At 32.1% G+C, this 22244-nt stretch overlaps 1 protein-coding gene and 2 long non-coding RNA genes across 5 annotated transcripts in view; 1 reads left to right on the plus strand and 2 right to left on the minus strand.

Moving 5' to 3' along the window:
* Positions 1-3671: 3671 nt before the first annotated feature.
* LOC133846899 (uncharacterized) lies at positions 3672-4417 on the minus strand. Its single transcript, XR_009895051.1, has 2 exons — positions 3989-4417; positions 3672-3920 (listed from the first exon to the last, which is right to left on the minus strand). It is a non-coding gene; the product is annotated as an uncharacterized LOC133846899 (long non-coding RNA).
* A 1567-nt stretch (positions 4418-5984) lies between these two features.
* LOC133846896 (transcription factor SOX-5) overlaps positions 5985-22244 on the plus strand; it is a 36344-nt gene continuing 20084 nt past the window's right edge. Inside the window, exons 1-3 of one of the 3 annotated variants that reach the window (XM_062281611.1) lie at positions 5985-6360; positions 6435-6935; positions 7709-7823. In XM_062281611.1, coding sequence (XP_062137595.1) covers positions 6532-6935; positions 7709-7823 — 519 coding nt within the window. In that variant the 5' untranslated portion in view covers positions 5985-6360; positions 6435-6531. The remainder of the gene's footprint in view (positions 6361-6434; positions 6936-7708; positions 7824-22244) is intronic. The other 2 variants (XM_062281607.1, XM_062281608.1) reach the window with 2 other exon arrangements.
* LOC133846898 (uncharacterized) lies at positions 16583-17094 on the minus strand. The gene is made up of 2 exons (XR_009895050.1): positions 16855-17094; positions 16583-16795 (listed from the first exon to the last, which is right to left on the minus strand). It is a non-coding gene; the product is annotated as an uncharacterized LOC133846898 (long non-coding RNA).

Genomic DNA, 22244 nt, shown 5'->3' on the forward strand with positions numbered 1-22244 from the left:
CCTTGCGAAATATTTTTCTGCGAATAAAGGTACACAAATTTATATACATTATATGATTTATATTATATTAATATTATATTAATATGTATGTTTTTCATGCATACATTTATTTGTATGTTGTTCATGTAAATGTATACTTGTTTCAAGTATGGTATATTTATTATTTAATTAAATATTCTACAATGACCGTGTTAATATAACTTTCGCATTCCATAATTCATGTTGTTGTCTGCAGCTGTAACTGTAGGACGTTTAATTATAATGTAAATTTCTGTTTTATGCTCTGGGGAGTTGACTCTTAAGTTGAAACCAAAAGAATTGTACGGAACTTCTGAATAGTCAAGTTTAAGCGCAATGTTAAATAAAAATAAAATTGACCGGCAATATAAGAAAGTGTCATCCGATTTTTTGCGCATCAATGCGACGCACTGGGAACATAATTTAATGTGGTGGAGTAGTGGTCGAGGTCGTGTTTTGACTTAGGGTTAGAATGAGTGTTGCAGTCTACTGGCTTTCAACACATAATTTCAGAAGAATATAATATTCATTTATTACTCAAGTGACCACATTTCAAGTAATTCAAGACAACAACTTGCAGATGTGCCCGTTTAACGTTCCTTGCAGCTGTTTGTTTTTTAAATCGATTTTAAGTTTTGTTAAAATATGTAAATAAAATTAAAGTTAAAATACAAATTAATAATTAATAATTATAATGTGGCTATACTTTTTCGACAGCCTTGAAGTTATTTAGGAAATAATTTTAATATACCCTTCCACCCTTTGGGTAGCGGGTATAATAATTTTATCCTGAAACAAGTAAGAAAGCTACAGTCGAGTGTACTCGACTGTGAGATACCCACTACCCATTTTGCGGTATTATTCTCAAAATATACCAAATTTACTGCAAAAATACTGAAAATATACCAAATGGTATATGTGGTATATCGATATAGTACCGCATTCAAAATATACCATAGATGGCAAAATATACCAGATTGTCAGCCAAAGCAACTAAGACCCCTAGTAAGTAGGCGTTTTTGCCCATACAAAAGTATTCCTTTAATAGCTTCCACAATTTTTTCTGATCGCAACCAAATTTTCAGGGATCATAACTTTCATAATTATAGCTCTATCTCTTATAGTCTCTGAGATCTAGGTGTTCATACGGACAGACGGACATGGCTATATCATCTCGGCTGTTGACGCTGATCAAGAATATATATACTTTATAGGGTCGGAGATGCCTCCTTCTACCTGTTACATATATTTCCTGCCGGCACAAAGTTATAATACCCTTCTACCCTATGGGTAGCGGGTATAAAAACGGTGACTGCAGTTAGATCTTAGTTGATTTGATTGACAATTTGGCATATATGTACGCTATGTTTTAAATGTAATAGCATATATTCATATGATTTAATATTTTTTTAATTCAAACGATTGGGGCGTGTCCAAATTCTAAAACAAAATCTTTAATTACAAACAAAACGAAAAGATTATAAAGCTTTATGGAAATAGTTTCAATGCTTTTAGCTTTCCAACAGCAGGTGATAATCTACATTTATCATTATACCTTGGCTCTAGTTCATTTCTGTTATTGTGTGATAAGTTCGGGAATACAATGTTGTAAACACATTGGCAGCCATTGTGTTGACCTAAAGCAGATTAGGATTAGCTGAACCATTCGCAGATATTATTAAACATACATATAGTATGACAAAAAATCAATATCCGACTATCAGTCACACCATCTTCATGATATTAATATTAACATTCGTAGAAAGGTCTTTTATCTAACAATAAGCCGACATAAGCCTCAAACTACCAGTCTAGAAGATTTTCCAATGGTCTGCAAATTCAATGGGGTGCGACAAGTGTAATAATCGCCTCAACAAATGATGCTTCCGATTTCACATTACCAGTCTGTTGGTTATTTGTGAACCAAAACAAGCAAGAAAGCTATAGTCGAGTGTGCTCGACTGTGAGATACCCGCTACCCGTTTTGAACAAATACAAGTCAGTGCGGTAATAATTTTAAAATGTAAATAATTAGTATACCACAAAACAGGTAACAAAGCTACAGTCGAGTGTGCTCGAATAAAAGCATATATCGGTATATATTAAAGATTGCAAAATAAGCCAGATTATCAGCCAAAGCAACTAAGCCCCTAGTAAGAAGTCTTTTTGCATTACAAAAGCATTTCTTTAATAGTTTCCACAATTTTTATCTGATCGCTTGTTATTCCATTTTTGTCAATTTGCGGAAACATAAATAAAATATGCACTCTGAACTATTTATTAATGTGGAATATAGAGTGATTCTGCTTGCAATCTGTGTTGCCAATTTAGCTATTTTATTATTTTAGAGTTGAAGACTCTAAATATGTTGACTTAGCTGTTGTTTGTTATTTTATAATACCTTAAGGTCTATAATTTATTTATAAAAATTATAACATAGCGCTTAATGAATAAAGGATCGTAACTTGTAATTTATAAAATTGACAAATGTAGCCATAGTATTTTAAATTTAATTTAATTTGACATCCATATAAACATTAAAGACAAAAATGGAAATTTTGAGTACGTGTTAATAAAAGAAGCAATCATTATATCTAAAAAAAACAGCTGATCTCCTTATTAAATGCATTGCTGTGTTATCATTAAAACAAATTTACAGTGCATTTAACGATAAGAAACCAGAAACTAAGGCTTTGTTTATTTTCGCTTTTAGTTATGCTGTTAAAATTCTTATTTTTTTTTAAAGAAAGCTTTCAAAATATTTAAGCTTAGCCTGATATTAAAGAGGATTTGTATTAAGAGATTTACTTCGTTTTACATTTTGTTGTCAATACCTTTAATGATTATTGTTGTGAATTTGAAAATTAAACATGCAATTCCCTTCCCTTTAAGTAGCCTATTGGGTACATAGTTTTAAACTAATCTCTTTAAAGGAAAGTTCACTTTTAGATATTGTCAATGTCTTTTTAGCTCCAGCTGATGGTTCTAAATTGCCAACGCATGAATGGGGACTGCCCTGGCTAGGTTGTAAGTCCATGCTCAGGTCGTTCTTTTGTTGTTAGTGCCCTTTTGACTAAACAAGTTCGCTGAAAATAAAGCCACACAGAAAGCCGAGCAATATCAAGAGACCATAAATACAAAGGGCTCCTTTGAACTACGATTTGCAAATACCATGCATAGCAAAAGTGACAGCAAAGTGCTATTGGATATTGCCTTATTCTCTGACACATGTAAACCATACATTTGATATGATTGGACTAAATATGTATATTTCACAACGTACTACAACTAACTGTACAACTGTATCTAAATTTATTTACCCAAAAATAAATAATAAAACATATGTATATACAAATAGTTATAAACGTTAGAAGTAGAACTCTAAATAAAGTCAAACTCTTCCCGACTGTGAAAAACCCAATGCATGGGTTAAATTAATGTGTTTTTGTATTTTATTTAATTACGAGAAAACATATGTATAACTATTTTACTAGATACTTATGACATATTTCTTGAACTTGTCAATTAATATGAGTGGTGCGATATATCAACATGGTAAATTGCGAGTGGTCGGTCTTTTCAAATAAATAGTAGAGCCCATTAAATTTATTCCGTTTCCTCCATCCGCTGAGTTTTTCATCCATCCAAATTCATTTTAATGCCAACACGTGCCAGCAAGGGCTTCTGCCGAGAGCTCGTAAACAATGCTGAGAGTCTATGGCAGTCAAAGGCGATCCGACTATGCATGTGTAGATTTCGGCTTGTGTCCTGTAGCATTTTATAAGTCGCGACGAAATGGGTGAGGAGTTCAATTGAAAATTCAGTATTGGTGTTTCTTGTTGTTTTCTTTTTTATTTAACATGTAGGTTGTTTTGCCATTGACCGATGTTGGTTTTATGATGCTAAAAGGAGAACAATATTTATTTCATTTACCTTAATACCACTATATACTTACATCTTATGCCTATACCATCCACATTTGTACATATTCTTACATACACAGATACTTGTATGTAGTATTACTCTTAGATTTTCAGTTGGAGGGCAGTCATAAGTAGCAAGGGTTGACAAGGGTGATACTGAGGCGAGCTAGCAATTGTAAAGCAATGCTCAAATACTACAAAGGCTAAAGGGGAGTGAATATTCAGAAAGGTTTGAGGTTTGAAAGTGGTTCAATCGCCTCCTGCCATACTACTCGATTTTTGTTTGTTTCAGTTTTGGCCTCGCTACTGGCGCGTGTCGTTTAGAAGGCTAACCCCACACTACGCCATGGGTTTCTGTAAGTATTAAAGACAAATTGTATGCACTTGCTTCGACAGCAGATGATAAATGACACAAGAAGCTGCGCATAATGAAAATCAACTCGAAATGAACACCAAAGTGCAAAGTGTGGCCTGCTCCTTGTCGCCCGCCATGTGTTATTCTGAGACTTCCACGCAGAATGATATATATATATATATATATATATATCTTCATTATATAATATATATATATATATATTGATATATATATAATATAATATGATTATATATATTATATTATATATTAGAACAGGATTGGAAACAACCATTATTAAATATAATCAAGAGTATTCGATAGTAGGTTCATTTGGTAGATTTAATAAAAGATACATATGTACATACTTCACATCGAATCCGCCTCATGCTGTTCACTTCTTATTTAGGATCGCTTTATTATATAATGAAGATAAACACCATAAATAGCACGATTCAAATGAAGGTAATTAAGAAGATCAACATTCACTGCCTCATGTAGTAGCCAACATATGAAAAGCACAGTCAAGAGTTCTCAACTTTGAGATAACCGTATGACTGAATTTTACAATGAATGAATCGATGTTGAAGAACAACCCATTCATTTTCAGGAAGCATTTTGTAAGTGTACGCGCCTATATTCGAATTGTGTTCTGTTATTGTTTGTGTGTTAGCTTGTATCCCGTTTTTATTTTTATATGTGTTGCGAAGCAGCGGAAGTCATCATTATAAATAAATTTTTCAGTTCGGAGCGAAAACAAGTAAAAATTATCTTCAGACAAGTGCTGACAGTAAGAGACTTTTTTAAACTTGTCCTCCTATACGTTTATGTATATATTCATATGTGAAGCTAGCTGATTGTGCCGAATGGCAGATTTATGATGGACTGTTTTATTCACCGCCTTAAACATAGTTTACAAATTTATTGCGCAATAAGGCTGGAACTTTTAAATTTCATACGTAAGCCATTACTTATGATGGTATGTATGGAAAGCTAGGCGGCTGTAAGATCTTACGAAATTTGATCGAGCTCAAAATTTAAGATCCCTATTTTCGATTTAATTGCCAACAAGAATTACGAAATTGTTTAATTCAAGACCAAGAACTTTTATTACCAAAATGTATTGTTGAGTTTTAGTAGTTATTTGCAGCAGCACAGCTACATTCGGTTGCAAATTATAAAAACTCACAGCCATAAAAAGTAAGAAAACTAAGCTCGAGTGTGCTCAACGGTGATATTGCCCACTTCCCCTTTTTAATAAGAGCAATTATTCTTCAAATATTCTTTAAATATACCAAATTAATATACTCAAAAATGTTAAAATATACCTAGGGCTATATTTGGTTTATCAATATACTATTAGTATTAGTATAGTATATATATAGTATATACTATTATTATTATTATCTAATCCCAACGAAATGTTCAGGAGGAGCTGTCTAAATCTATCTCTGAAAATCAGTGTTTCATGCGGACAGACAGATAGACGAAAATGGTTATGTTACGACAATTTAAAGAGGAAACAAAGCTACCCCATGGATAGCGGGTATTAATATTATTGACGTTAGAAATCACGAAGACTGAATTATAGTTAGAATTTTACCACCTTGTCTTTATATACAATATTTTCTATTATAATATTATCTATAAATAACTTTTGTGTTTTCTATTCTCCACTCAATAAACTTGATGAAGATTCAAGTAATTTCCAGGAACTAAAACAACCTCTGCAGGTAATCTACAATGCTATCCCAATGAAAGTACACTCTCATCTGCTAAGAACTACAAACTTTTTAAACAACAATTAATAATGATAATGATATAGAGCCATTTTGTTTTACTGTGAGCTCCAACATCAATTGTAACTGCCCTCTCAAAATGGATGAAGTCGAGATTGCAGAACAAGGGAATAAACATAATATTATTGAACTAGACCAGAATTTTGGCAAGGAACTTGCCATTCCAACCTGTAAATTAGATAGTGAACCAGATGACATAAAAATTGGAGCCAATAATGTTAGTCCAATTTCTCTCACATATGAGCCGGATTTTGATGACGATAATCATGTAAGTACTCAACGTCAGCATCACTTTTTTAATAATTATGTTAGTTATAATTTTGATGACCTTCTTTCTTGCAGATAACCTGTTGTAATCGACTGTTGACAACAACATCAGCAAATAGAAAGAAAAAACAAATCACTTAATGGCAATTTAAAAATAATAAACTTTTATCCAATGGAGCAATCTAATATTTTCTTAAATACTGATCCATTATTAACGCCGGGTACAATACAACAAAATGGAATTACTCAACAGTCACCAAACAACGATAATATCAACCATTGCACTACATTAATGTTGGACTCAGATTTAGATTCTAAGCAGCAAGACGTTCAATTACCGAAATGGAACTCCATTTACAAAGGGAATCAACCGACTGATGAGTTGGTACATGATGTGGAGAGGCAAATTATGCCGTGCAAAAATGCAACTGCTTTAACGAATTTTGATAAGTTTGTCGATGAAGACATCATTTTAGAAAACTGTAAAGAAGCATTACCATCACCAGTAATCGCATCAACCCATATATCAGAAGCTTTTAGAAATTCACAGAATAGTCCATTGCTGAAGTTGACACGGTGAGTTAAATCTTAAAGCTTGCCAATATATTCAATACACAAAACTCATAGCAATAAAAAACGCAGAACAACGGCGGGTATATATTGAATCGAAAGAATATCCATCGTTGTATTTAAAATTATTTATGACGTTAGTGACTTTATTCTTCCGTTGAGAAATAATTTCCACTTAAAGCTGAAAATAACCTAGTTAATGTGTCTGTTGGTTTTATATAATAATTCGAACTGGCGGTAGTTGGTCAATTAGATTTGCATTACGTGGTCGTAATTTGTTACCTCTCAAATTTATTCACCACTTCCGTTCGTACTATTCAATTATTTATCATCAATCTAAAAGCATATTCCGAAAATTGAGCAAAGGACACTAGTGTTTTGAGAGTAGCTTGCTAAACGTTGAACGGAAGGCCAGCGGACGTGCCGTTTGATAATTTGATCCTTTTAAAAAATACATTATTTTAAAGGTTAAATCGATAATATTGATCAAGTACCACAATACACACCTTCGATTAAATTTTAAACATAAATTCATATTGCACGTAAAATCACTGTGCAAGAATTGTATTTGAACGTACGTTTTCCAAGTTATTTTGGGATGTGTGTGTTTTTAATGAAATTAGGTTTGATAAATTTAAAAAATAAACTGTTACTTATGTAAGCGCATTAATACATCCAAATACCGAATAGTAAAACCAAAACATAACAAATAAATTAGCTACAATTACCAAATCTCATAGGAAAAGTTGTATTTGCTTGAATCAATTTTTTTTTTATAGAGAGCAATTTTCATTAACAACTGGAGTACATGTTCATAAAACATATGAGAAGGAGAGTACCGTTACTGAAATAATTCGAAACCTTCAACTAATTCGAAGTCACTTGATAAGCCAGGTAATTAAATAATAATAAATGTAGTACACCACACATGGACTTTTACTAAAAGAAAGTTCCTCAAATCAGAACCTATTATTTTTCTATTACTCTTCTTAACTTGGTCAGGCTCTTCTTTAATGGACCATATATATTAATGTTACTTTTTACACTTCAAGCACATTGGAATCGTAATATAAATAATGAAGTAATTATTAGGAAATCAAAAATACATATTTTTGATTTGTAGCTAGACTTGCTATGTTAGTATTTTAACTGTAGAAGATATTCGGGTTGCCCTCTGCCAATAGGGAGGAAGAGTATTCAACTTTGTGTCGTCAGGAAATATTTCCAGTAGGCAGAAGGTTCCTTCTCCTTATTTTAAAATTATATGAATTCTTAATCAGCGTCGAAATCTGAAATCCATATCCGTTTGTCTCTCTGTCATCCAGATATAACTTTATATGAAACAAGTAAGAAAGCTATAGTCGATTGTGCTACCGCACATTAAAAATTAAATGCAAAACAGCGGCATTATTCTTAAAATTTACCAAAAATATACTACAAAATACTAAAAATATAATGAATGGTATATTTGCATATTGATATAGTGTCGCATCCAAAATATGCCATGAAATGAAAAATAAGCCAGACAGTCACCCAAAGGAACTGACCGCTCTAATATACAAAAGTATTGCTTTTATATTTTTGACATTTGCCTAATCGCAACCAAATTTCCGGGAATCACAAATAGTGTAGTTATTATTGAATGTACCAAATGAATGTACCATGACTCTTTTGCCTGGTACATACATTTCCTGCAGGCACTATGTTGTAATTCCCTTCTACACTATGGGTATAAAAAGAAAGGCATTACCTAATAATGAAAATTTGTATGTTCGTGTGTATTAAATTTGTTGTTGAATAATTGACTCATTCTAATTGTTTTAAGGTTATCGTTCTAAATTGGTCAATTCAATCAACTGACCAATTGAATATTATCTTAACAAATAGTTTGCAAAAGGTTAGGCTTTTAGAAAAATAAGACTTTTCTCTAACAGAAATTGAAGTCCCTTTTTCAATAAATAAATAATATATTCGATACATATAGTTTTGTTGTTGACTAAAATGATAGTATTACAGAATTTCGGCACCCAAGGATCTGCTGGGATTAACGGCTGGAAGATAAAAAAGTTGAATGCGTCTTGGATGAAGACTGACAAGTCAGTTGGAAATTTTAAATTAGTTTCTTGAACAGCTTTAATTGATTTTTTGAGTTAACGATTATTTAGACTGAAATCTGAAAAATTGTGATATATATTGTAATACTGAAATACAATACTTCATTGTATTGTGAGTTACACTTCATTGTATCAGTAGTATTGGTATAATGTGCAAAGTAGATTAAAAATTGTGGAATAAAGTGCAAACACGTCAAAATCTTACTTATATTCAGTTATTTCTAATAATGACACTTAATATTATGTACCTATTAAGTATCAGTGGTAGGTAGTACATAGATTGTTACTTGTCTTGTATTGCTAAAGTTTTGGACGGCATAAATAAAATCCCACAAAGTTTACATTTATTTTTATGAATGGCTTTTCAAGTTTTTATTCTATGCGAATACTATACATTCATACATTCTTTTTTTTTCCTATTCATTACATTTGTTTTGCATTTCTTTTGCTTTGTGTCAACACAAAGTTGTATTATTCCACCTTTCTTTTATTTCGCAGCTTTCAGCTTTTCTTCTATTCTGAATTGGTGCAAGTGTATGTGTGGACTTTTAGTAAGCATTCTATTCTACTCTGTTCTATTCTTCTAAATAAATTCCCTTTCAGAATTCGTTTTTGTCCCATACTTAAATTTCTTTTGAATCGCTTTTGTACTATGTTCGGTATGGACGCTCTAAACAATAAGCTTTGTATTCTTGTTTCATACAACCTTTCGTCTCATTCTCTCCTTATATATCACAACTCCTCGTTTCCATAACATTAAAGCTGTAGACTGTGGCACAATGTAGTATAAAGACCTGCGAAATTAAAAATAGTACTTAACATAACATTCCATCTAAACTTTTTTACATTAAGAAATAATTAAATAAAAAAATTAAACGCAAAACAGTTCAGTATTTATTAAAATATACCAAATTTATAAACCAAAGACTATATTTGGTATATTGGAATAGTACTAAATTCAAAATATACCAATTAACCAATAAATTGAAAAATAAACCAGATTGTCAGTAGGTGTTTTCCCTTACAAAAGTATTTCTTAAATAACTTCTCAATATTTATCTAATTGCAATTATTCAGTGTATTGTGTGTATGTATGTAAAATCGTGACTCTAGCTTCAAAATGACGGCATAGCAAGTACTATCGAAAAAAATTATAGCTCTATCCTTTATAGTCTCTGAGATCTAGGTTTTCATACAGATGGACGATCAGATGCCTAATGCTATGTCGTCTCGGCAGTTGACGCTCATCAAGAATATATTTACTTTGTTAGGTCGGTTATGCCTTCTTCTGTATGTTACATACATTTCCTGGGGCACAAAGTTTTAATATCTTTCTACCCTATGAGTAACGGGTGTAAAAATTAGTTTTTGGAATATTTATTACAAGGTAGAAATAAATATGTATTAGATTTCTGAGGAGTAACTTTTTAAATACATATTAAAATTTTAAACAATCATATTTTAAATGAATAAGATAAAAATTTGATGTCGATGTAATTTATGTGTAATATTACATCTCTCTTGTTGTCATTAAAATTCTGGACTTCAATGAAAAAATATTTAAATATTGGCGGTTTTTCAAAGGCGACAAATTCTATCTACACAAGTATTATCACATGTCTCTAAAGTCACTTAAATCTAGCATCGACAAAATGGCAATTAGACTATCGTCTCAGCTTTTGGATTTGGAGAAAAATATATACATATACGTAATATAGGTTTCGCTTTATAATACTCATGAAATTTGGACAAAATAAATTAACAATACCGCACTTTAAAATAGTTGTTGATATATTCTTCAATAGCTTAATATCTGAAAGACTACGGGAACTGCGAGAGATATAATATTATTTTATTCACTGGCGCTATATTTTTAAGTGAATCATTGCTAGCTGAACTTCAAAAAGACATTTTTTTCTAAACTTAAATTATCATTTTCTCGTTTAAGGTAAGCATTAATATATTTATGGTACAATAGAACCCTACAAAAATGCAGCCTATTGAAAGAATAACAAAGGACTTGAAACATGGGTGAATTGTTGAATGGTTGGATAATGACAACGCAAAATGCATACGGTTGCTTAAGGTAATCGGCTTGAAATCTGTCTAATGTGATGCTTATCTAATAGATTTACTTAAAAGAAATGGCTGGCCGAAGCTGATTAATGAAGGGCCAAAAATTGTCTAATGAAAGTTCTAAATCTGCATCACACCCCAGTTACCAGTTACATATTTCCTACCCTAGGGGGTTGTTCCAATAAGTGTACAAAGTGCGAGTTACCGCGATTACGCCGTGTTTGATAAGTTTGGTTTTGATGTAATCAGAAGTTCATAGTTCAAAGGCCATTGATTAATAATACATTAAAATAAAATATGCTTGTATAAAGGTTTCATCAACTTTCAAAATAAATCGAGACATCGCAATATTTCAAATTTAATTACATAAGTTTTTAATTTGCACTTCAAAAGTAGTTATGAAACTTATAAATTCATCACTCTTGGTTCCATTGAGGCTACCATAGGAATTAGAATTGCAAATACATTTAAATTTTTAGTTAACTTAACTTAAACTAGAAACATATAAATTATATGTTTGGAGTAATTTCAATTATTATTTTTTTAATAAATACTATTTTCCCATTCCATAGTAAAGCAGTAAGAGACCTTAATGTTCTTCAAATAAATCAAATTGAAAAAAATGAATTAAAAATTTGATAAAAAAATCGAAAATGTGTAAAATTATTTTTGTTTTTCTATTGCAAGATATTTGATTGTTTACTATTTTGAATAGAATTGCCAAATATAATGTGCCAGGAATAAACTAACAAAAACGAATATGCAAAAATCCGATATTTAGTTTTTCTTGAGTCGCACTGCTATTTCAAAGTTCACAGCTGTACATACATATGTAGTAGTTAATAATGAATGGTGAAATGTTTGACAGGAGTTCCTCAATATGTATCTCTTTTTAAATAAAACAAGTTAGAAAGCTAAAGTCGAAAAAATAATAATAAATAAAATAAAATAATAATAATAAATATAGCAAACATTGTAAAACTACACCTAAGACTATTTTAGGTATATTTAAACGCCTACTTACTAGGGGTTTTAGTTGCTTTGGCCGACAATCTGGTATATTGTGCTGTCTATGGTATTTTTTAATATGGCACTATTTCGATATATAAAATATACCATTTGGTATAATTTTAGTATTTTTGTAGTATTTTCGGTATATTTTGAAAATAATACCGCAATAATTTGCTTTTATTCAAAATGGGTAGCGGGTATCTCGCAGTCGAGCACACTCGACTGTAGCTTTCTGACTTGTTTTTGATAACTTCTATATTATTTATCTGATCGCAAATCGCGAAATCATAAAGACTATAGTTATTATTGTATTTGGCAAAATAGCTTCAAAATTATGTTTGTTCTTCAATTTTTGTGTTTACGGAAGCGAAAGTGGGCATGGCAAAAATTTGAAACAACCTTTATCTGCGTGTTTCCTGCCGGCACAAATTTAATATATAATACCCTATGGGTAGCGGGAATAAAAACACGTTTTCATTACGAATAAAGGGGCAACACTTAAAAATATGTTTAAATTGATGATTCATTATGACGGTCAAGGAAAGGAAAAGAATTCTGCGAGTATGTTCAATTACACCGGAAATGCAAAGTATGCACGCAAAAATTCTAATATTAATCAAAATGAGCTAACCTTGCGTTTCCATGACGACACTCAGACACAGTCCTAGCAAATAACAACGTCGGGAACGTTGGCCTGACATGGGGAAAAGAATCGGAACCACAACATAGAGAGTTCGGGATCACGTGACACTGATGCAGTTCTTGTCGCGGCAACAGTTCTCTACATGAATAACTGTTCTATTTTTAAAATTCTAATTTATGAATGAATATGAAAACGAAAGCAAAAGCGGATGGCAGCAATGCCGCAATCATATTGTATACGTTGGATACTCCAACAGAGGCAAACTTTGGTACATATGTTTGTTTAACTCCCACTATGTCATGTCACATACACACAAAATACTAAATTCGAATTCGACGCAGCTTACCATATCAGTTTTGGAAGTACAACATTATCTTATTAAAGAGTCAGCTAGTGTTTTTTTGCAGAATATTCGAATAACAGTTATCCATTTAAATGGCATTAAAATATGATTTTTATTATTTTTATTATATTAAATCTAGTAGTAAATACTACATTTAATTTACAGAAAATATAATGCTGGCGCTGGGATATTAAAATTTTTAAAAACGTATAAATGGTATGAAGATATTGAATAATATTGAAATATAGAGTGTAAAAGACAGGATCAACGTCAACAGCCGAGAGGATATAGTCCTGTCCACCTATGCACCATTTAGAGAGCTAAAATCATTTTTTTCGCTACGTTTTAAATTTTTGCTAAAAATCCCAAAAAAATTAGTTTAATGGCTTTATTTATTTAAAATTTTATTAATGCATCTATGCTTCTAATTAATTTACCACATTTTGCTATAGATTTGCAGGTTTTAACCCTTATCTTAATTCAATAATATTCGTAAGGTGCATTTGTCGAAAATAATTAAAGTAAATTTCGATTCACACAACAAAATGGTTAAAAAATTTTGTCTCAAATTGTAGATAGATAGAACTTTTATTTGAGAGAACTATAAAATTAATACAGCACACAGAACCACCCTTAATTAAACATTTGATAGTTAATAGTGACTCCAAATTTATGTACCACGATAATGATGCTGTCGATAATTCCAACAATGTATTACAACAATTATCACTACAGTTTCAAATTATTCTTCTTCAAACTTCTTCAATAAGTATCATCTAACTATGGTGAGGTTATGAGCAACTACTATGAAGCATATCTAATTCTATAACTATTCTCATTACTGTCTGACTTAGTCAAAGTTGTAATAACACTAGACAGCTGGAAACTAAATAAACACGTTCGACACTCATTATTCAAAGACTTTAAGGCACTTAAGCTGTTCGAGAAGTGTGAATTGCAATGTCTATAAAACATCCCTTTGCTCACATTTCCCAAAATCCACTACTGCTCAAAATTATTGAAGTGAACTGCCTATGACCTGAGGAATTATACAATCTAAGTAATATGTATGTATATACATATATGTACTTCGTTACATGGAGAGCTAAAATGCTGTTTATTCTTACCAAAGCTATAATATGTACCTTTTTTCGATTGGTAACGGGTATATTGACAAACCTAGTCAGTCATAATTGAAAACACATTTATTGTTAAATAGATTAAAAAAAAATCAAAAATATATCATGGTGATGCTTTTATTAATGATGAATGGTAGTTCCTCCATGTGTTGCTGTTTATATGGTACGGTATTTGGGTTGAGTAGAGGGAGACAGAAGTGCGCATATCTTATGTTTGCTGCGCCTTTGTTCTAGAATTTTTTTATATTTTGTCAAAAATTTCGAACTTTTTATAAATTATTCGTTCGGGTATATCATAAATGTTATATTTAGATATGAAAAATATTTATAGTGATATAATTCTGACAGTCTCATACGCATGAAAATTAAATGTTAAGTCTACATCAGCATCGACCTTGTCGATTGTATTTTAAGTTATTATGGGCAAAAGAAATGTAACAGAATTTTCCCAGATAAATTCAGAACTGGAATCTCTGCCGAGAATACCTCGTCTCTCTCTTCTTACGCTTTCTTCTTCCATTTTGTGGCATCTGACGCATGTCGTGACAGTTTGTACTTTAGATAAAACTCGATTTACAACATCAATAATTCTTTGTGCCTCGATGTTTACTTAAAGCAATCGCAATTTACCGAACGTAAAGAATAAAATGATGAGATTTGATTTTGCTATGTTAACAATTGGAAAATGTAAATTTATCGTACATATTTTAGATTTGCAGCTATAGTTTGCATTTAAGGCAATTGTTTGTATCCCCGCGTCCCATTGGGTCCCATTGGGCCTTTTTCTATCTATTAATTTTCGTAGCATAAGCTGGGTTTTCGCACATCTATTCAAATACACTTAGACCCTTAAAAATCGTCTGGACAATGGAGAATATCGGAACAAACAATTGGTGGTTTTGTAACACAATATACGCATGTTATTATATTTATTTACGCTTTTATGATAAAACTTTAACTCGAGGTCAGCATCTGGTAAGTAGTTTATGGTATTTTAGAGAACATTTACGATTGTGAATTTTATTGGATTAGACTTACATATTTCAATAGAGTTCAACTGTCATTTGACATTATTTCTTAGTTTGAGGTAATGGATGAAGATTGATGATCATAATCATATTCTTACTCGTATTGTATTATTGACAGCTAAAGAGCAATCACGTCCCGTGTATGTATGAGCACAATCCAGAATATTTTATAGACTTTATGATCCACTGATAACAGTACAAAGTACAGTGGACTGTAAGAATCATTTGTTGGTCATTGTTTGAGAGAACAAAGCTTCTAGCTTTCAGGACCTTCATTGCCATCGTCGCTACTCTGGTAACAAAGTACGACAATGAGCATCTAATTTGAATGCTATATTGCCCTTTGTAGTCGCAGATTAAATCATCTGTCCATAGACTGGGTGCTTTCCCCATCATTAGAGTTGCCATTGTTTTGGAATAATATGAATACAAGCTCTTGTTGCCAACCTATTCTGCTACATCAAATGAAAATTGTGTGTGGGCGGCAGGGCAAACAGGGTGACTAATATTTGATCGAATACAACCGATGCGCCTTGCTCACAAACAAAGAAAGGGGTTAACACATGTGCTTTTGTTTTCATTGTCACCTTGTGAAGCATAATGAAGCAATAGGAACAAGAACATACTCGTCGTATACCTTATAATAACACATTACACACTAGCAGCATAATAATTTATAAAAAATCATGTTTTCAATTCAAATTTCAATTTCCTCCAATTTGTATATGAATTTCCTGTATGATTTTATTCTCTCCCGGTTGTGAATACATCCAATACATAGTACTAAGCTACATATGTATGTTCGTCAAAAGTGAAGCTACCGCCAACATCATGCGTGTCCCGTCAACGGCAGCGTAAGTGTGAACGTGAAATAACACGTAATTGAATTGACGCGGACACAGGATGCAGAATGCAGAACATTCGAAGTCTGAGCAAGAACGAAGACGATTAAGACAAGGGTAGCGTTCAGAGAAAAACCCCTGACAAATAAAGAAAAACAATTACCCTCAACGCACTAGGTGGTCCGAAACACAGGGACGAAACCGAAGTTGCGAAGTCTGTTTTGTTGTTCTCATTGTTGACTATTGCCCATTCCTACTTTCACATTTCTCATCGATAAGAGCATCTCATAAGCTTTGCCGCGACTTTTGCTTGAGAGACCTTTGCGCTTGACATTGGCAGTAGGTGCAGTGAGCGCAGGGTGGCTGCTTTCAAAGCTTATTTTTGAGTGGGTATTGTAATTAGAATAAAGGCAACGTCAAGTGGATCAACGTCGTGAACAACGCGCGGTGTAACCACATTTTTAATTCATTTTTATTAATTTTACCCCTTGCTACTAAAGGATTTACTTGCTATTCTACAATACTCTTTTTCAATGACCGTCACGTGCCCTGCAACCGTATAAGATAGGCATTACAGCAATGCTATTGGACTTATGTACTCTCTCAACTCCCATCTCCTCTTTTAATTAATGTTAATTACATTAATGTTGAGAGTAGTTTGAAGTTTAACCTAAAATACACAACTGTAGTTAAGAAAGATCTAGATGAACCAGAGTTTTAGGTAGTTACATTTTTATTGATCTAGTCCTACTTACCAAAATTACAAGGTAAGAGTATACTATTAAATAAGTAAGAGGGCCAGTCTGTGAGATACCTATTACCTCTTCTCAACAAATAAAAGCAAAACCATATATTACATTAACATATAGAAAATAGTAAAATATATCGAAGACAGACATTATTTATGCATCTTGTAAATTTGGATGCGATCAGAAAAATACAAATTTTAGAAGTTATTTAAGAAATACTTTGGTGAGGCAAAAAACCTACTGTAATCGGGTCTTAGATGCTTTGACTAACAATCTGGTATGTTTAGAAAATTTAACTGTAGTAATATATCAATATACTAAATATAGCTGTATACTTTTATTTTTTCCAATATATTAATTTGTTTAATTTTAGAAATAATATCCCGCTTTTAACTTATATCCAAAAAGGGTAGGTCGAGCACTACTATAACTTTCTTATTTATTTTTCACAATTGGTGTTACGCTCCGATCGAAAAGTGTTTAGATAAACATAAACATAATCCTTATTCATTTACCATCAAATCATTTTTTCAATTAATAATAATACTAAGTTTTATATCGAATATATACCCTCAATAAAATGAATAAAATAAGGAAATCAATTTTAAGAATTATTTTAGTCTCAAATCTAGTGAAAAGCTTTATCGTTGTTTCCACCACTGAAAACATTTGTTTCATTTTTTCGAATTACAATGTCCAAATAAATTAATTTTTTCTGGAGATTCACATATGTAATTACATTGAAAAAATTCTTAAGTTATAGAAATTGAAAAATTAATAGCCGAAATGGTCTTGGGTCATCAATTGTTATGTATAATAATAATATATTATATTGTTATAATACAAATGTACAAAATGTATGGGCTCAAGTGATGTGTAAGGGTCATTGGTGTATTTAGAATCACACCATTTAAACTTACTTCGAATTTTTGTTCAACTTAGCATTGATATCTTTAAACTGTAATATTAGCATTTCCAAGAAATTTAAAGCCATTTTGATAAATATAGATACAATCAAAAAATAACTACAATCGAGTATACTCCACTGTGATATACCCGCTACCCAGCGTTAAATATTCTCGATCTTTTCTAAGAGTACTCCAAATCTAAATTTCTTTTGACAGCCTTTTGGGACATAGAATAATAAGCTGATCCTGAAAACATGATGATGATGACTGATAGCTATCAGTTACAAATCACAGAATTTTTCAAGAAATAATTTTATATGCAAAAAACGGGGTTGCTTCACTTGACAATCTGGAATATTTTGCATTCTATGGTATGTTTTGGATATACATTGTGGTATATCGATAAATCTTTGATATATAATATTTCGGGTGTCTCACAATCGAACACCTCGACCGTAGCTTTGCTACTTGTTTATTCTAGCATTGTATACAAAAAATTTAATTTGCGTCTAGAATGTTACTAATTTTAAACATGTATTAAATTAATTTTAAGGTGTATACCGGTCAAATGAAAGACCAAATTATTGAAGTTTGTGACTAACTTACAGGGCAATAATAATAGGTATTATAGTTGTCGTTGATAGTGGCATAATTTTGCCGCGTTGTTTGACTGAATTGCAATGAGAAGTTTTCCAAGAATAAATTAATAAATAAAATAATTATACCCGCTACCCATATTATAACTTTGTGCCGGCAGGAAATGTATGTAACAGCCATAAGGAGGTATCTCCGAACCTATCAAATATATATTATATGTATATAGTTAATCAGCGTCAACAGTCAAAACGATTTAGCCATGTCCGTCTGCCTGTTTGTATGAAGACCTACATATATGTAAATCTCAGAGACTATAAAACAGAGAATTCTTGGTTGTGATCAAATAAAATTGTCGAAGTTATTAAAGAAATACTTTTGTGTGGCCCCCACTTACTAGGGGTCTTCGTTGCTTTGGCTAACAATCTGGTATATTTTGTATGTAGTACCATATTAATAAACCAAATATACGTTGGTATATTTTTTAAAATATTTTTATGGATTATTATTTTTGTATATTTTGAGAGCAATATTCTGATTTTATTCAAAATGGGTTGCGGATATCTCACAGTCGAGCACACTAGACTATAGCTTTCTTACTTGTATTTAATTGTACAAGACCTAATCTCTGACCTAACCTAAATTAATTTATACAATAGTAAATTCTTTTCACAGCAAGCAGAATGAGTGCTCAGAATGCAGCAAAAAGTCACAGGGAGCTCTAGTGCAACGTCAGCGTACATATTTTTCAATATCAATAATTTAATTTAATTAATTATTTATTAATTAAATTATTTAATAATATTATCACCGTCCATGATTATTACCTATGCTCGGTTAACTGGTAACAACGATTCAATATTTCAATACGACTCAATGTAATATCGCCGATTCAATAACTAAAGAATGGACCGACATTGTTTGTAAGATCAAAATTGAAAACAAGGTTGATCAAAAGAAACATCGCTATTAAAAATGTAAGCCTAGCTTTTATACGCAAACTAACAGGCAGGCGGGCATGGCTATATCGTCTCAATGCTGTATAATTTAAGACGACAGGGATGCCTTCTTCCTCATACATATGTTATGTACATGTATGTACATTCACAGTTATAGTACTCTTCTTGGTAGCTAATTGCCAGAGAGCTGAAGTTGATTTTTTATTAATTGCCATGTTTAAATGAAAATGAAAACACCGGGAATATCCATGGGGTACAGTCGTCAGAAACACAGGCAATACTGTAATGTAGTTAAAACAAATTGATCAATATCTTTCTCGAAATATTCAGAAAAAAACAACAAAAATCTTTAACAATATTCACAGCAACATTACGCTTACAACCTAAACTCATTCCAATGCCGCACGTCACCTCAACTCGCCACGCGGCACGACTATGTCAATGAAGCAATGACGCAGCGTGTCATCGGTGTAATTTGCTGCCACGAAAAGCCACAGGGTGATTGTGGAGAGGATTTTCACTTCCTTGGGGATTGTTGTATTTATTGATGGTTTTCCTTACTGCTTTAGGGAATGTCTACAGTGTCAGACATTGACGGTGACAGTGACATTAGAAGCGGTCAACTGGGAATCGTATCGTTCAATAACAACCTAAGTCTCCGCGGCTCAGTGTTGCCAATTTTGCACTGTCTTTAAATCTAGCTAATATATATATAATATATAAATATGTATATAGATATATATAGATGTTGTTAGACACTTCTCCGAATGAGAGCTGGCATGTCAATAAGTTTCAATAACATTCCAGACATGTCTTAACGTAAACCGACATTGACCGGTTTACAAGGTCGTTATCAATATCTTTTGTACAATACTCTAAACCCTAATAAAGGAAAAGATGAAAATATTGTAAAGATAAAAATGGGAATATTGGTATATTGGCTTACTGTAAGTTAGAATATTTACAATATATTATATATTCATAAAAACTAAGAAAGTAACCGTCACTCATTTTAATATAGGCAACGTAGATATTGCGGTATTTTTTTAAATATACCGAAAAATATTGAAACATGCCAAAAGCTATATTTGGTATTCAACTCCAACCTCATAAAGAATTTATTCTTGATCAGCGTCAACAGGCGATATACAAATTTTTATTTATTTTTTTATGTCTTAATGCATGAGCAAAATATTTCATTGATATTCAGCAATTCCTCCCAATGGTTTTAAAACGCCATGCACGAGGAGTAAGGAGACCTGCAACGCAGAATTACAACCCTTTTGAGAGTTCTATATGGTCCATAGCCTTAGAATACACAATAGCAAATACATATCATGTGCTTTGTATGTGTTTTATACCCGCTACCCATAGGGTAGAAGGGTATTATAACTTTGTGCCGGCAGGAAATGTATGTAACAGGTAGAAGGAGGCATCTCCGACCCTATAAAGTATATATATTCTTGATCAGCGTCAACAGCCGAGACGATATAGCCATGTCCGTCTGTCCGTCTGTGTGTCTGTCCGTCTGTCCGTATGAAACACTGGATCTCAGAGACTATAAGAGATAGAGCTATAATTTTTTCGACAGCATTTGTTATGTTTGCACGCAGATCAAGTTTGTTTCAAATTTTTGCCACGCCCACTTCCGCCCCCGCAAATCAAAAAATCGAATAACAAGCGTAAATTTAAAGCTAGAGTTGCGTATTTTGGTATGTACAATAATAACTATGGTAATTGTGATTTCTGATTGGTTGCGATCAGATAAAAATTGTGGAAGTTATTAAATAAATACTTTTGGATGGGCAAAAACACCTACTTACTAGGGGTTTTAGTTGCTTTGGCCGACAATCTGTTATATTATGCCGTCTATGGTATATTTTGAATGGGGTGCTGTATCGATATACCAAACATACCATTTGGTATATTTTTAGTATTTTTTAGTATTTTCAGTATATTTTAAAAATAATACCGCAATATTTTGGCCTTATTAAAAATGGGTAGCGGGTATCTCACAGTCGAGCACACTCGACTGTAACTTTCTTACTTGTTTTCTAAGTATATTCAACTACTTGATACAGAGTAATTCATTTTCATACACATTTTTATGTATTTTTCAAATAAGTTTCGTCTGCTATTTACATATATAGTATAGTAGTATGAAACTTTTCTTAACAACTTATTAAAAGTTTACATGGTAGTTGAACCAATGAATTACTCTATCCAATCCTAATGCGAATATCAAAAGAGAACTGTTTCCCTATATATTTACCGATTTAAATTTCTGAAAATGAAATTAGTATTTAAAAACAGATAGTATATTTTGATTGTTGCCTGCAGTGATCAACGCGATGTAAACTTTACTGTGTTGTCATATAACTGCTACGTTCTGGCATGCTTATGCCCTATTCTTAAATTGTAAGGTTGAAATCAAAAAATGTTTGGTATCAAGTATTCGTTTTTAGGACATTCTTAGCTTAGGGAGTTTTTCTTTTCTTGTCGAAAACAAAAATCTATATATATGTATATGTACATACTTATGTGGACACACCTTCAATGTGCGTTGTTCATCTCTTGCATTGTGCAAATTTTCAAGAGTGTGATGAAAACGACACGAAGGTGGAAACATTTGGGAGCAATTTGTAACACAGTTGTCGACCCCCTAACGCCACTGTTGTTCGTCAATGAATATAAAATGAGTTCCGCATCCTGTACCATCGACATCTGCATATTTACTGTGGTTCGCGGTCGCAAACAAGGCGCGATTCACAACAAAGGCTTTATGATGTTTCTCCTCTCATTTGGATTACACACTTAAGTCCTACCAACCTAAAGTCCACTTCAAATCTTGCTATTGTGTTCCATTTCGTGGCGTTAATGATGTGCTCATGTTTATTTGTTATAAAATT

The sequence above is a fragment of the Drosophila sulfurigaster genome, chromosome 4 (genome assembly GCF_023558435.1).
Source record: "Drosophila sulfurigaster albostrigata strain 15112-1811.04 chromosome 4, ASM2355843v2, whole genome shotgun sequence".
NCBI lineage: Eukaryota > Metazoa > Arthropoda > Insecta > Diptera > Drosophilidae > Drosophila > Drosophila sulfurigaster.